Below are 15,933 nucleotides of genomic sequence, written 5' to 3'. Positions count from 1 at the left end.
CTATGTAAAATTGGAAATCGGCCTCCGCTGCTTGAATATAATCCTGAACCATACAATGAGTCACATCCATATTGAAATAAAATTAGGCCAAAAAGGATGGAATAGTTGAAGCAAACACAGCTCGAAACACATTAACAACAACTTGTGGTCACTTAAGTAATTGTCCCTGTTAACTGCATAGTTAAACTTTACAAACGGTCGTCTTCATACTTCGGTGGTAAAGTGTGGTTAGAAAAACAAAACACCCTGAATATAAAACATAAAACAAATATTTAAAACAGAATGCAGTGAAATAAATGAGTTTTTGTATGCAAACCAATAATAAAGAAAGTTGCAATATTCTAAGAGAGAATAATAAATAATAAGCTGTTGAAGAAAGGGTTAAATGACATTGTGGCGAACAGTTAGTTTCTGTCTGTAAATATTTGGTGTATTTTTACACAGATTTAACCCTTTTAAGCTAATACATTTAAAATTAAAGTAAAACAATTTAAAATAACATAAAAGTATAAATTTACATGAATTTTGTAGCTTACCTCCTGATAATTGTGATGGTTGGTTTCTTTTGAATTCACTACAGATTAAATAAATTAAGTTTTAGAATCATAATAAATGTTTGATTTAGAACTTCACATATGTATTACCATTGATGCGTAAGGGCATTTAAAACAGTCATGACTAAAATAAAGGTAAACGTGCTTCCCTGCATTAGACCACAGGTTAGAGTTTTAATTTAAAAACTACGACTAAACTAACATATTAATTGTGTTCATGAAAGAGTAACGCTTGAATTAGGAGTTCAGAATGTGAATAAAATTTATTGAAAGCCATTTTTAAAAACTCAGGAAGCCGTAAAAATGAAGTGGATTTGATATCACTGATAACCTTAAAACATATTCATCTCCTTAAATACATATACCAAACAATAATTTTGTAGTGTGTTTATGTGGCTGCAAATTTAATGTTTGATAAATTTCTCAATGTGCAACGAAACCTAAGTAGGCAATAAATATAAAATACCCCCGCTGCAGCAAACCTGCCGACTAAGCGAATTTCCATTTGTCTGAATTGATTTTCAATTAAATATATTTTAATAACATTAGGTTTAACAAGTACCTAGGTTTGCTGCTACAAGGAAATTAATCAAGTGTGTTTTTTAGTAAAATATTGATAGCTTAGTACAAAAAAAAATAAATTTGCCAAGTTTTGTCAAAATATAAGCAAACCACAACAGTTGACAATATTCTCCATAAGAATAACATAGGATTTTTAATTTAATTTTTTTTAAATCTTCTCCGTTACTAATAACCGAACAAAAATACTTTTACATACTAAATTATTAGTTTTTTTAAGCTCTTTAAAAAGGTCTAGAGAGAAATTGGGAAATTTTGTGTTTTGAGGGTCAAAAGTGAGAAAAACCAATTTTTACCCCATAAAACCCCCCGTAAAGCCCCGTTCCCACGGTCCGATCATGCTAGTTCGCGAACTCATTCAAGTTTATCCCGCTTTACACCTTTGAACCAAATTTCATCAAAATCGGACAAAAATTACTCAAGTTATCGCGTTCACGGACGTATATATATATATATATATATATATAAATATATATATATTCCTATATGTTAATCGGGAATGTGAGCTATCATCATGCCAAATTTCAGCCCAATCCGACCAGTATTTTTCGCGTTTACTTTTCCCATACATACAGCAACCACCTCTTTTTTATAATAGTATAGATAAATATATATATATATATATATAAATATAAATATATATATATATATATATATATTTATATATATATACATAATACATATATACAAATTTGAACGAATGGTGTTTTTGGCCTCTGAGGACATCAAAATGAAAAAGTAAATCGGTCCCGGGTCTAGGTCTTGCCGTGCCAGCTACGGTAATGGTAATAGCTACTTCCCTATAGGGAAATTCGCTAAAAAAGAAATAGTTATTTGTTAACAAGTGGGCGGAGTGCACTTTGCTGCACACGAAAGAATTACGAATTTGTCGAGTGCAGCAAAGGCAGTTTGTACTCGCGTTACACATTATATTTTTCCTACAGATACTAACTATAAAGCCTATAAATAATTAGTATTTCAAACACTGTACACCACTTTTTTATGTTGGGCTAAATCCAAACATTGAACGAAATGGGAAAAGCTGCACCAGCTGATCGTAGTCGTAATAAGTGTTGCCAAACGTATTTTCAAAAGTACGCGTAATACGCCTAATAAAAGCACGCAGTTTTTGAAATGAAATGAAATATGAAATGAAATGAAAATCCTTTATTTCAACAGGCAAAGTTAGGGCCACATGGCCCTTTCTTACACTTAACCTGCATACATAATTATAAATATAAAATACATGAATTGTATGTTGTTTTGTGTTGTTTTTATTGGAATACTGGTGTGTGGAAAAAACTGTGCGCAAAAGTAAGTAGATCCAGCATTTAGCATCTTTCTGTGCTATAATCAGTGCAAGGAAGGCCACTTTGTCAGGTGAATGTAGGACAATATAATATTAATGTAAAAAGACTTCTAATTTGTTTTTACTATCAGTAAAATATTTCTAACTTCCAGCTCAAGAGGTTTTATCAGAACTTGATGAGAAACATTTACTTTGATACAGAAAGCTATTAACTGAAAAGTTCTCTCTGCAGTTGACAAGGCACTAATATCCTCCTCTGATCATTTACTAGTATCCTAGAGAGCATGAATTTTCGTCAGTTCAGATTTGACTTAGTTTGAATGTCCCTTACTTATCTGATGTTGTTTTTAGATCTGTTTATTTCCGCAACGTTTTAGGTTATAATTATTCTAAAAATGGTTTATATAGCTGTTTACAAACTAAATTAGGTAATGGGTTTTCATTAAGTTCAACGGCTCGTGCCGAGAGAACTTTAAGAGAAAAATCATTGTCCTTCAGAGATTGTCTGGACTTAATTTGAAGACTTATTTTAAGCAGTTTTAAGCAATTTTGGGATAGAAATTAAAAGTTTTTCATCCTAAATTATGACCTTGAATGAGTGCTACAATAAATTTTAAACAAATAGTTATCTGTAATTGTAATTTTTTCTGGCTACAATCGCTTTTGTTAAATGTTATAAATAAACAAAACTTGGTATAAACACTATTTTTTTCATAATAGTTTGTGTTGTTTCAGTGCTGTCAAATAATGTTACGATAACCTCAGAAGTATAGGGTTCGAGTCCAACCGATTACTAATGGCCAAAATGTTTGATAACTTGTGGTTCTAAATGGTTGATGGTTCAAAATGGTTCAAAGTGGTTCAAAATGGTTGATAAATGTGGTTCTTAAGTATACCATAACAAACACCTATACCTAGGTAGAACTATACAACCAAGGGGTAAACCTAGGTACAAACATAAGTATAATTCTGTTCAAGTTCACATTTTTATAAGTTATAAAATGTTTTGAGCATTTCATGAACAATGTCATCTTCTTTCACTTCTTCAATTATTCAATCACTTGTAGGGTAAGGTATGACAAAACTTTCGTTTACAAAAGTTGGTTACCTTTTTTTCATAAAATCTGTTTTCCAACTTACTAAAACTTTAAGCAGGAACTTAAACACTCTTACTAAGCAAAATTAGAGCAATTACCTTACTTTTAATACTTTCGCTGTTAGTTTCACTCTTATTAGTTTATTCTATGATGTCACAGATTTAAGGTGTGTAATACCTTTAAAATTCAAACCCCATCTTTCTTTTACAAAAAAATTCCCATTTAAATTCACAGTTTTCTTTTAAATTAAAGTTTGTGTTTGTGGTAACGAGAAGAAATATAATTCAACTTACTTAACACATTTCTTGGATTTGTAGATAACAAAAATAACAATAAGTAGGCAAAAATATAATTAACAATTGACACATGTTAAACTTGGATACCAAAAGAATAGAAATGCAAATGTAAATATATTCTACTTAAAACACGATACTCTACAGCTCTATCACCCATAATACAAATCGTGATCGAAAGTTTGATCTTAAAAGATGAACTAATTAATTGTACGTCACTTACTTACGTACAATTAATCCCCCATTAATCCCATGTATTATATTAATTATCTTTATTCATGACAAAACAATTTACTTACACTCGTAATAGAAAACGACGTAATAGGACGATACATGGATACAGTTGAGGAGTTTGAAATCTACAAGGCGTCAAAAGAACAACCACAGAATATATTAAATGAACAATTATCATTCGAATCAAACATCATCTACAATACCGCTATTCATATACACAATAAACAGAAAACAAAGGAACGAGATAAGGATAACAGTGGAGTAGGAGTAGGGGTCAACGCCGACGGCACGTGACAGTCGCGACTCACCCTCTACCGGCGCCGTATCACGTGTGTTGTTACCGTCGTCTAGTCGACCAATATTAAATGTTTCGTGTTTCCGTGTGTTATGTGTTTTGTTCTCTATTTATTATTAAACTTTTGACGAACTCCACTGCGAGGAATATGATGACTACTTGACATTCTTCTGACCTGATGATGTGCTCCATTCGTAGCATGAAACAGCTGTAGTCTACTAACTACAAAGGATCGTTTTGACAGTAACAAGGTAATTTAAACCACTATATAGGTAATAGAAAAATAATGTACAGATCTTTAACCTATAGCATTAATACTTACAATTTCCGACCTAAAATAACACCCCTTGAAAGTGAACATAAAATACAATATTAATATTAAACCGTGAAAGTTGTTGTAATGAAGGTCTACTGGATTTGAGCTAAATACATAATGAGATCTTGGCTCCAAAGAACTATGAAAAATAATGAGCATTAATTTGAGGGTGGATCTTAATAAGAAGCATTCATTATTAATTAATCTAGTTTATTTTGAATCCAAGGCATTATTAATTAATTCACTTTGTTAGCAAAGTATTTTCTCTGCCAGCCGTAATTAAGTCTAGGGAGTTGATTAAAGGTTTGTTCATAAAAAGAATTCTTTTGATGAACGGCCTCTTTTTAAATTTTTTAAGTAGTAAAAAAACTGTTCTTGTTTTGTACAAGTTTTTAACTTTACAAAAGTGCGCATACCTGCTACTTAAATTTTATACTCGTGTCGTTAACACTTTCTTTACGCAATCATTGCGTAAACCACTATTACACGAACTGGGTACAATACTTTACCTACGACAGTTTTTTTCATTACTAACATTTACCATTCATACTTGTAAGAGAGGTTATGTTTTCGTTTATAGCCTCTCTTTGCCACTGACAGCGATGCAACGAAACATTGTACCAAACACTAATTGCACCACTCAACAATTAAATTGGCCTGAACAGCTGATTAGTTGAAGTTCCAATCATTACAATTTCACTTTTTCTCTCTCAATCCTTGAACCACATTGGTCCGTTGCCCGTGTTGATAAGAGTAAAACTATGCTGTTATGAAAGTTAACAATGCTGTTATGAGATACTTTTCAATTCCAAGAAATGTACTGAAACGGCTACTTTAAAAAAACGGTCTAGGGTAAAGACTATTTACCTACGACCGTTTTTTTTAAAAGTAGTCGTTCCAGATTTGAAAAGTTTCAGTATATTTTTACTCATAACAACATGGGTAACGGACCAATGAGGTTCAAGGATTGAAAGAGAATAAGTAAAATAGTAATGATTCGAACTTCAACTAATCAGCTGTTCAGGCCAGTTTTATTGTTGAGTGGTGCAATTACTAAAAAACTCGTAGAAGTGTTTAAGGCACTCGCCAAGGCTCGTACCTTAAATTTCATACTCGTGTCGTTAACATTTTCTTTCAATCGTTGCGTAAGCCACTATTACAGCTGGGTACACTAATTTACTTACGACTGTTTTTTTCATTATTAACAATCCCTACTCATACCTTGTAAGAGAGGTTATGTTTTCGTTAATAACCTCTCTTTGTTACTGACAGTGATGCAGCTAAACATTGTACCAAAACGTTAATTGCATCACTCATTAACAATTAAATTGGTCTTAATAGCTGATTTGTTAAAGTTTAAAGCGTTACATTTTACTTCTTTACCCCTTAATCCTTGAACCTCATTGGTACTTTACTCGTGTTGTTAAGTAAAACAATGCTGTTAAGTGAATCTTTTCGATTCTAAAAGAACTGAACTGAAACAACGTTTATAAACGGCTGTAGGTAAAATTATATAAACAAATGGAACATTTTTATACTTACTTATTTTAGTAAAGGTACTTTTATGTTATGCAGATTAAGATCATCTAACCCAAATTATTAACTTATTGCAAAAAGTAGTATGCAATTAAAACCCTTTAAATAAATATTTACTTACAATATTTGATGGAGGTTGTTATTTGTTTACCACAAATATTTACAAAACATGAATTGGGAGATTTACACTAAAAGTTGGGTGAAAACAAGATCATTATATTCATATGGGTCACTGACTGTCATTTGAAAGAGAACGCGGTTAATATTGGTTTTACGTTTAAGACTTTCATAGTTATATATGTTAAAAAATACAAATAATCACTACTTAAATTGAACTCAGCAAAAAAAGTGTAAAAGTAAATCACGCAATTATTTGATTTTTTCTTCTTCTGATATTTGATGATTATTTATTTACTTATGTTACATATTCAGCCTATAAGGGTTCCACCCTCGATCTATTCTTTTTGATGTTACAGATAACCTGGTTTATATTGTCATTTTCACTTTAAGCCTTTCAAAAAAGACACTTTTATCCCTTACAACGCCTTTTATCGTCTTCTGTCAATTCTTCCCTTGAAGGAGTCAAAAACGCTACTCCTTTCATTATCTTGCTTTTAATGTTACCTAAGATTTTCACAAAATCCGTTTTTCTTCTTAATTCCGGATTATGCACTTTCGTTTCAAAGGGACTTATCTTACTATTCTCGTAATTGTTGAGTCCCTATTATTATTCTTGTATGCATAAATAATTTTCCCAACAATAAGCTAAATAATGTGATGTTTTCAGGGGAAATAAAAATATACTTTTACATCTGATTTTTCATTTTTCTTATATAACTTTGCCGACACCTGACATTATCAGGCATAATAAAAGTCAATACTTTACTCTGATAATATAAATATAAATATTTCCAATAATAAGAAAATAATTAGCATTTACACAATTAGTTTAGCCAAACCCTTGGTAATACGTTGGGGGCGAACGCTCCGTCCCCATAAATAAATCTATTATTTATGAAAGCATTATATTATTTCATGTGGGAAATGCTAGAGAAATTAATAAAATGTTACCATTTCCAAGTTTACATAACTACAATCAATAGAATACGAACCCAAATGGGAATATGTTAATATATCAATAATTATATATGATTGATATGTAATTTATTTACTGAATAGTAAATTTGAATAATATAAACATAAATCCCTTGATATTTATTCAATACCCAAAGGTTAACTTTGTTAAGTTAAACGAGTATATTGAAACAATGGATCCTTTTAAATCTATATTAATATGTATTAAATAGTTTTCGATGTTTAGATATTACATACTTTAAATGCTTATAAACTAATTATTAGATTCTCCATATATGCTGTTGGTTATTTGTATTTCACCTTACAAACTGTGACGTAATACACTAATAGCAATATTAAAATATTACATAATTTATGAAATAAACATTTTAAATAAAATTCTAATAGAGTCTTTATTTTTTGTGTTAATCAAACAAGAAAAATGTTACAAGAAAATATCAATTATATATTCAAACGAAATTTTAGCTTCATGCAAGAAAGGCTATTTATTAAGTCGTTAAATTATCCCTAATGTAAAAACATCCTTAAAGTAAAAAAGTGAATATAACAATCAATTAATTATGAGCTGGATGCTTAACGAAACTCATCGATTAGTTTCTTTCGCTGAAACACTTATCTATATTTGAGAGAGGGTGGCAATACATGATATTATATTGGATGTAATTGAAACTCTGGATGAACAAGCTAATATTATATCGTTGCCGAAATGAATTAAATATTGTATTTTATCCATCATAATAAACGCCATTATTTGACAACATATTATTTAAGTATAAGGTTTAAATTGAAAGGACATATTTTGGACCATTAGTATATTAGGTTAGTTAGGTTAAGTTAAACATATTGATTAAACATAGTCCTAACCCCTAATACTAGAAAAAAACCCGATAGGTATCATAAACAGAAATAAATTACGTTTTTGGCCCAAAATTGAACAAAACCGTATGTTAATTAATGCTATTAGTTTAGGGGTTTTGTTTTATTTTGGGCCAAAAACGTAATTAGTTTATGTTTGTAATACATACCGGTATTTTTCTGGTATTCGTGGTCCTAACCTAATATGATAAGTGGTAGTGAATTAATGTAAAAAGTCTAATATTTTTAATCAAACAAAAATAAACTACAAGAAAATATATATGGTACTTTATGTGAATATGATAGTGTATTAGATTATCATAATTGTTTAATCTGATCTAGGTGTGATGATTTATCAAGCGGATGACAAAAGTGATAAAACAACCTTTACAAATGACCATCAAAACAGTTTGATGGGTTCAGCCAACTTTTCTAATTTATCTTTCCCAACTTCCAATGATTAGAAGAGCAGCAATCACGTTTCTGGCCTCGTCCTACGGAACAAAATTGATTTCTTTTAAACATTTAAAATCATTAAATATCCCAAGTTCAATGATTGGGCCTAATTATTCAAATATATTAAAATTTTTGTGTCAGTTTTTCACTTATAGTCCAGCCATATTATAATATGACTGGACTATAAGTGAAACATTTTGATATATTTTGATATATCAAAATACTGTATCCCTCTATCACTGAGCTGGTTATAGTTAGAAAATGAGGTAGAATAGTCAGGTTGCACCTCATTCTACATCGTAAAATCATCAACTAAATTTTGAAAAAAGGGTGTTACCTATACTACCTACCTATGCCATACCTATTTGGTCTTTTTCATGCGTTTTGTATATTTCTTATACGGTTCATACCTAATATGGTATAATATTACAATAAATACAACTATTAAAATTAATCATCGAACTGGAATTGGATTGAGCTGCTTAAATGCTAATGTAAATAATGTTGTACAAATACAATTTGATAAAGGTTTGCGTAAAGGAATTTTTTTAGATTACAATTGTACCATTTAGAAAGCTAGGGAAAAGCTTTTAAAAAGAGGAGAACACTGTTCGGTAAATATACAACCCGTTGAGGCAAGATTATTTGCGATCCAGCAATAATCCTTCAACTGAGATTTCCCAATAACAATTAATTGAGATTTAAACCATAAATCCTTTGATTGGGTCGCTTGAATAAATACTGCATTTAGAGATCTGATCTCAAACAACCCTGTGTTTACTCTGATTCCAAAGAATTAAGATAATTGGCAGAGAAAATTAAAAAAGAATAAAAAAACTAAATATTTTCTCAAGCATACTTGCAAACACGTTTACATATTGCTCTGAACGCCATAAGTTCATCAAAACACGTATTTCATACACTAAAAGTCATAACAAGTAAGTGTGATTAATTGATAACAACTGTCAATTATGCCAGGTATTCGTGAGCAATTCAGTCCAATTCCACTGTAGTCAACATGAAGCACTACCAATATGTTGTGGGGATAACCGTGGTGGTAAGTTTTACCAACCTTATGCTTTACTTTACTTTGATCGATTTACGTGGACAGTAGTATAGGGTCTATACAAAAATTTTTTCATCGTGAACGAATATTAATTAAGAAGTAAAAGTGTCTATTCACCTAATAATAGGTTACCTAGTATATTTGCAAAACAGATAATTGAAAATCTTATATTTTGGTGCAGACATTGAAACATTGCTGAGGTTTAGGTATACAGTTTTAACTTTAGATTTCAGTACATTGGTGTCACATATTGATTCGTTAGCAGAATTTAATTGAAGGAAGAACGTGTAGGCTATGCTAGGACATCTGTTTCTCACTATCAGCTGCAGTTGGTGAGGCAGAATTAATTTATTGGGAAATTAAAGCTAGGGCAAAGCACAAAGCTTATTATAAACCTTGGGCCGAGCAAATTTTTTTAGTGGCCGAAATTACTACTCACGTCTAAATATAATCTAATATAAATATAATATATATAATATATAACCTAAATATCATATAATATAATTGTTATCTGTTATATTTAGGGTAATATAAGAAAGTCTTGGTTAGGAAGCAAGACATCATATATGCAAGTATCAAGCAAGTATAAGCAAGTATCATATATGTTAAAAGAATGTTATCGATACCTTAACGCAAGGGATTGGCGTGTCTTAACACAATACCTTCGATATTCCATAAAATATATATGAAATCTTATAAGTAAGTTTTATTTATAGTTTCGGTGTAAATGCAACTATAACAACATTTTAAAACTTATTTATAATATATGATGAAGTTTTATGTCCTTGATATTGTATTATGTTATTTGTCTGTTTCAATTCTTCAAGTTAAGTTATATATTATCATTTTTATTCATTGTAATAACAAACTAAGTGTTTAGAAAACATCACTTTTTTGTGTTTTATGTCGTTTAAAATGTAGGTATTTTACTTTCTTCTCCTTTACCAAAGTAGCCTATGGAGAAAGTGTTGTTTTGTCAAAATGTTCGCGTTTAGGTTTTTGGTGGATATTACCGTTTCGGGTCCCCCTAAACTCAAAAAAGTTATGTAGAAGTAATGTCTGTGTGTGTGCGTGTGTGTGTGTATCTGTCTGTATGTGTGGATGTGTACAGAGCTACAGACCGCACCTGTGGTCCGATTTTTGTAGGTATTAATCAATAGTATCTTTAAGGCTTTTCTTTATTTTTAGCGAATTTCCCTATAGGGAAGTAGCTATTACCGTAGGTCTCATGGTAAGACTTAGGCCCGGGACCGATTTACTTTTTCATTTTGATGTCCCCAGAGGCCAAAAACACCACTCGTTCAAATTTTTATATATGTATATATATATATATATGTGTGTCCGTGAACACGATAACTTGAGTAATTTTTATCCAATTTTGATGAAATTTGGTTTGAAGGTGTAAGGCGGGATAAACTTGAATGAGTTCGCGATCCAGCATGATCGGACCATGGGAACAGGGTTTTATGGGGGGTTTTATGGGGTCAAAATTGGTTTTTCTCACTTTTGACCCTCAAAACACAAAATTTCCCAATTTTTCTCTAAACCTTCTTAAAGAGCTTAAAAAAACAAACAATTCAGTATATCAAAGTGTTTTTGTACGGTTATTGGTTACGGAGAAAACTAAAAAAATGGTAAATTTAAAATTCCCATGTTATTCTTATGGAGAATATTGTAAAATGTTGTAGTTTGCTTGTTTATGGATATCTTTTGATCAAACTTGGCAAATATATTCATTTTATACTAAGCAATAATTATTTTACTTAAAACACACACTTTATTAGTTTCCTTGTAGCAGCAAACCTAGGTACTCGTTAAACCTATTGTTATTTAAATAGATCAATTGAAAATCAATTCAGCCAAATGGAAATTCGCTTAGGCGTCAGGTTTGCTGCGGCGGGGGTATTATTTTTATTCATGCTCTCCAATAACAACCCATAAAAAAGTAAAAATTGAATTACTCAAAACTGGCCCGAACGATTTTGATTATAATTTAGAATGTTATACTCCTTTTGATTCAAATAAATTTTGTATAACCCCCATTGCTGTAAAACTACGGTTCAGAGTGTATTGTAACTTTTGTAATTTTCTCCATATAAACCTTATTCAAGGTAAATTGGAATTTCAAAAAACCAACTTGACCAATTTTTATTCAAATTGTGTGTATGTTTTAATCATTTTAACTCAATCACGAAATGGTACATGCCCTATTGCTGTACAAATTACGGTTTAAAAGTTACTGCTACTTTTTTAATTTCCCTAATAAATTATTAAAGCTCACCGTTTTAATCACGCACCATGTTAAGGGTTGCTGACAAACTAACGGTAGAAATTATGTGTCAGATTGCTAATACCGTTTATTTTCCGTTTTGATGCAAATGTTGTGACAACTAAAACAGACGGTTGTTTATCAACTATTGTTTTAAAGTGGTTTACATTCGTGTAAAATTATTACCTCTTTGTTTAGTAAAGCACTTTTTCTTTTAAATTAATGTTATTATTTTAGGTTACCCTGCTTCAACTAGTCGAAAACCCGTTTAAAATCCACAAATGGGACGTAGGGGCCACACTACGACGCCTTAAAACAACTACCGACAAAACTGGTGAGTTTAAAGTATAATGAGTAATTTTAATTGGCAAGGTAAATTTTCAGCTTCACAATTCGATTACAACAAGGCCGGGAAGTAGGTGTTAAAGGTACAAGCATGATGCCCATGCGAGGCTGGCCGAAAGCAGAACATTACACCGTCCCGAGTGGGCCACATTTCATATTTTTGCTCTACTACCAGTATTTTTGCTCTACTACCAGTATTAACAATCAAGTAAAAGACAACTAATTTATCACCATAATACTGTCAATGTACAATAATTAAACATAATGTTCGATAAAAAGAGTTTTGAAAAATTCCGTTTTAATATTTACGATGGGAGAGAAGTAAATTGTTACTAACATGTATGGTCATATATTAGGTTCGTTGTAAGAGTACTGATTTAACCATAATTCTGTCTTTAAAAAAATGCATTAGAGCACCAGCTGTGTTTACTGAGTCTTTTCTGTAACAAATAACGTCTTTAATGAGACCTGAAAACAGCTTTTTACTGTGTTGTGTGGCGAAATACAACTAACATAAATAATATTTAATACCCCCGCCACAGCAAACCTGCAGACTAATTGAATTTAAAATTGCCATATTAGAGTTTCACTAATATATCTCACTATAAATTTAAGATTATTCCCTATTTTAATGACATTAGGTGTAACGAGTATTTAGGTTTGCTGTTACTTGGAATGCAATAAAGTAGAAGCAGTAAGTTTACCAATTCTCCATAACATGAACATAAGAATTTTAAATTTATAGTTTTTGAAACTTTCTCCATAACTATTAAGCGTACTCAACGTTCCAATATGCTAAGTTATCTGGAGTTTTTTAATTTCCCATATAGCGAATAAGCTATTCCCGTAGGTCTCATGGTAAGACCTGTACTCGGGACCGATTTTCTTTTCCGCCTTAAGGTCCTCAGAAATTATATGATTTTATTAAATTTACGTTTGAACTTGTAAACTTACACATTCAAACAAGTACGTGAACCAGCATGGTGGACTATGGGAACTGGGGTTTATGGGGGTTTTATATTATGGTAAGAGTTGGTTTTTACCTTTTTCCCCCCTAAAAACATAAGATTTTGCACTTTCTTTCTAAAGCTACATTATGTAGGGCTCATAAGAAAAATTTAGTGTGTATATCAAAGCTGTTATGCGCTTAGTAGTTCAGGAAAAAGGTCTGTAAATTTATAATTCCCATGTTATTCTTATAGAGACTAAATAAACTGTTGTAGTTTGCTTGTGTATGAATATGTTGATACATAGTTACACATTATATTTTTCCTACAAGTACTATAAAACATTGAAATAATTAGTCTTTTAAACACTATACAAGACGTTTTTAGGATAGGTTAAAACCAAGCGTTGAAAGAAATGGGAAGTGCTGTACCAGCTGATCGTAGTCGTAGTAGCTTGAAAATAAGTGTTGCCAACTTATTTTCAAGCGTACACGAATTACGTGCTTAACAAAAGCATACTGTTTTGTGTTGTTTGGTTGGAATACTGGAGTGCGGCAAAACATGAGAAAGGCAAAAAGAAAAAGAGTGAAGCAAAAGTAAGTAAATGTAGCAATTAGCTACTTTGCGAGTTATAATCAGTGCAAGGAAGCCCACTTTGTCAGGTAACTGTAGTGAAATTTATTTGTTTCATCCTACACTATTAACATCTGGCCAAAAAACAATTTATACATGCCTTGTAGCAGGAAACCTAAGTATCTGTTAAATCTAATGTTATTTGAATAGGGAATAAATCTAACCACTATAAGCAATAATCGTGTGTGAACATCCAATCAATTGGAAAGTCGCTTAGTCCCCATCGGTTTTCTACGGGAGGGGCGGGGTATTTACTCTACGTATTACAAGGATTTAAGTAAAAACCACCCAATTTTATGTAATTTGGTATTGTCATATTATATTTGACATGAGGCCGATAATATATTTCAGTAGGAAATGAAATGAGACAGCGTTATCACATTTATATGTAACGGAAACTCAATAACAGTTTGAATCACTTTTTTGACATACACTATCTCTACATTTTATAATTACTACTATTTTATCTCCCAACTACTCTATAATCAGTAGTTTGCTATTGCGGCTTGGTTGAAACATTAGAAGCCAAGACACTAATAGCATGTATCCCTCAAGATTCAGATATAAAGTGCATGTAGCCTACTTATCAAGTCCAACCTGTTCTAGCTAACCTACATGAGGTGGAAAGCCTTAAAGACTTGAACAATAAGAAGAATAAAGCCGAAAGAAAAGGACAACTGGTCGTGATATATTTCTTTACGTCGTGGTGTGAGCCTTGCAAAAACATAGCTTCGCCTGCCTTGTCTGGATATGCTACAGATTATCCCAAAACCATGTTTCTTAAGGTAAACACTGGAACGCGGAAGGATATTAAGAAACACTACTCTGTTCGCTCTGTTCCGACTTTTAAGTTCATTAAGAAAGGGACCAACCTAGACGATGTGGTGGGAGCAGATATGGAAGAAGTGAAGAGTATGTTGGACCAATACGGCAAATAAACATGTAGCGAATTTATCGGAAATTTATTTCTAACCAGTCCACATTTAAGTGTCTTGCTGATAAGCGTTGATATAACAACATCAGATAGAAATTGAATAAAATATACTTTTCTTATAAATATAATAGTATACCTATAAGAGTGGTTTCAATACCTGTATTATTCGCAGCCCAATCGGTTGCATAGCTGAAGCAGCTATCTACCATCATGTCCTGATAACTCTTAATATGGCTCCATAGTGAGCCAAACCCAGGCAAGCCACAGCAACCCACAGCAACCAATTTCCGATAATACAGGTATTTACATCATTGTTAACTGGAGCCTTCCTATCTTGGAAATGAAATGATAATAGATTTACTTCATTCGATAAGGCAATGGATTGATAAGTGTATGGTTGATTTCTCCACTGAGGTAAGTGATAATTTGGGGTGTAAGGGTTTTATAATAGAGTAGTTACAGATCTTATCTGCTCGTGTCCGAACAGAAATTTAAAACCAGTATTTTAAACCAGCACACTCAGATGCATTATTCAAGTATGTTCTTGATTATTATAAACGTTCATTCAAAGCAAGGTCGCATCTTTAACAGTAAAATAATCAACGCCAAGTATGGAACTCAGCTACATTGCTGTACAGTTTTTTATCCCAAACAAGACACGCAGCACTTGTACTGCAAACTATTCACGCGGCTTAAGGCACAAAACATAATTCAACCTGTCTTATCCAATGCAATAAATAAACTTTCTTCACAGGATTTGAAAAAATAAAGACCCTATTTTTTACTCTTTCAGTTTGGAGTTTCATCAACATTGTTCCTTAGCGATTCTAATTTATACTAAAAGTTACATGTATTAAATGACATCACAGTATGAAGTAAATACAAATTCTACAATAAGGAAAGTAAATTCAAGTTTTACCTGTAATATAATGCAAACTCATCACAGTATTAGCTGAGATTAGTGTGTTGTTAATTTATTATAAGGTATGGGGGTAAGGAATATTTTATAAACAGAATTAATTTTTTTTGGAAATGGGTTTGAAGTATCTATTGAACATCATGGATGAACATGGATGCCCATGAATTTTCAACAACACTTTGTAACTAGGAAATTTTATTT

The 15,933-nt window shown here is 31.6% G+C and overlaps 1 protein-coding gene across 1 annotated transcript; it reads left to right on the top strand.

The window, feature by feature from the left end:
- Window positions 1-9,587: 9,587 nt before the first annotated feature.
- LOC129004365 (thioredoxin 1-like) lies at window positions 9,588-14,833 on the top strand. The gene is made up of 3 exons (XM_054432932.1): window positions 9,588-9,676; window positions 12,192-12,288; window positions 14,486-14,833. Exons 1-3 carry the CDS (start codon window positions 9,638-9,640, stop codon window positions 14,815-14,817), a joined length of 468 nt encoding a protein of 155 aa, XP_054288907.1. The 5' UTR covers window positions 9,588-9,637; the 3' UTR covers window positions 14,818-14,833.
- The last annotated feature ends 1,100 nt before the right edge of the window (window positions 14,834-15,933 follow it).

Source organism: Macrosteles quadrilineatus, unplaced genomic scaffold (assembly GCF_028750875.1).
Source record: "Macrosteles quadrilineatus isolate MER2022 unplaced genomic scaffold, UCM_ALF_1.0 Scaffold_9__3_contigs__length_116548681, whole genome shotgun sequence".
Lineage (NCBI taxonomy): Eukaryota > Metazoa > Arthropoda > Insecta > Hemiptera > Cicadellidae > Macrosteles > Macrosteles quadrilineatus.
The sequence above is the reverse complement of the archived record's forward strand: the minus strand, read 5'-3'. Positions and strand labels throughout refer to the sequence as shown.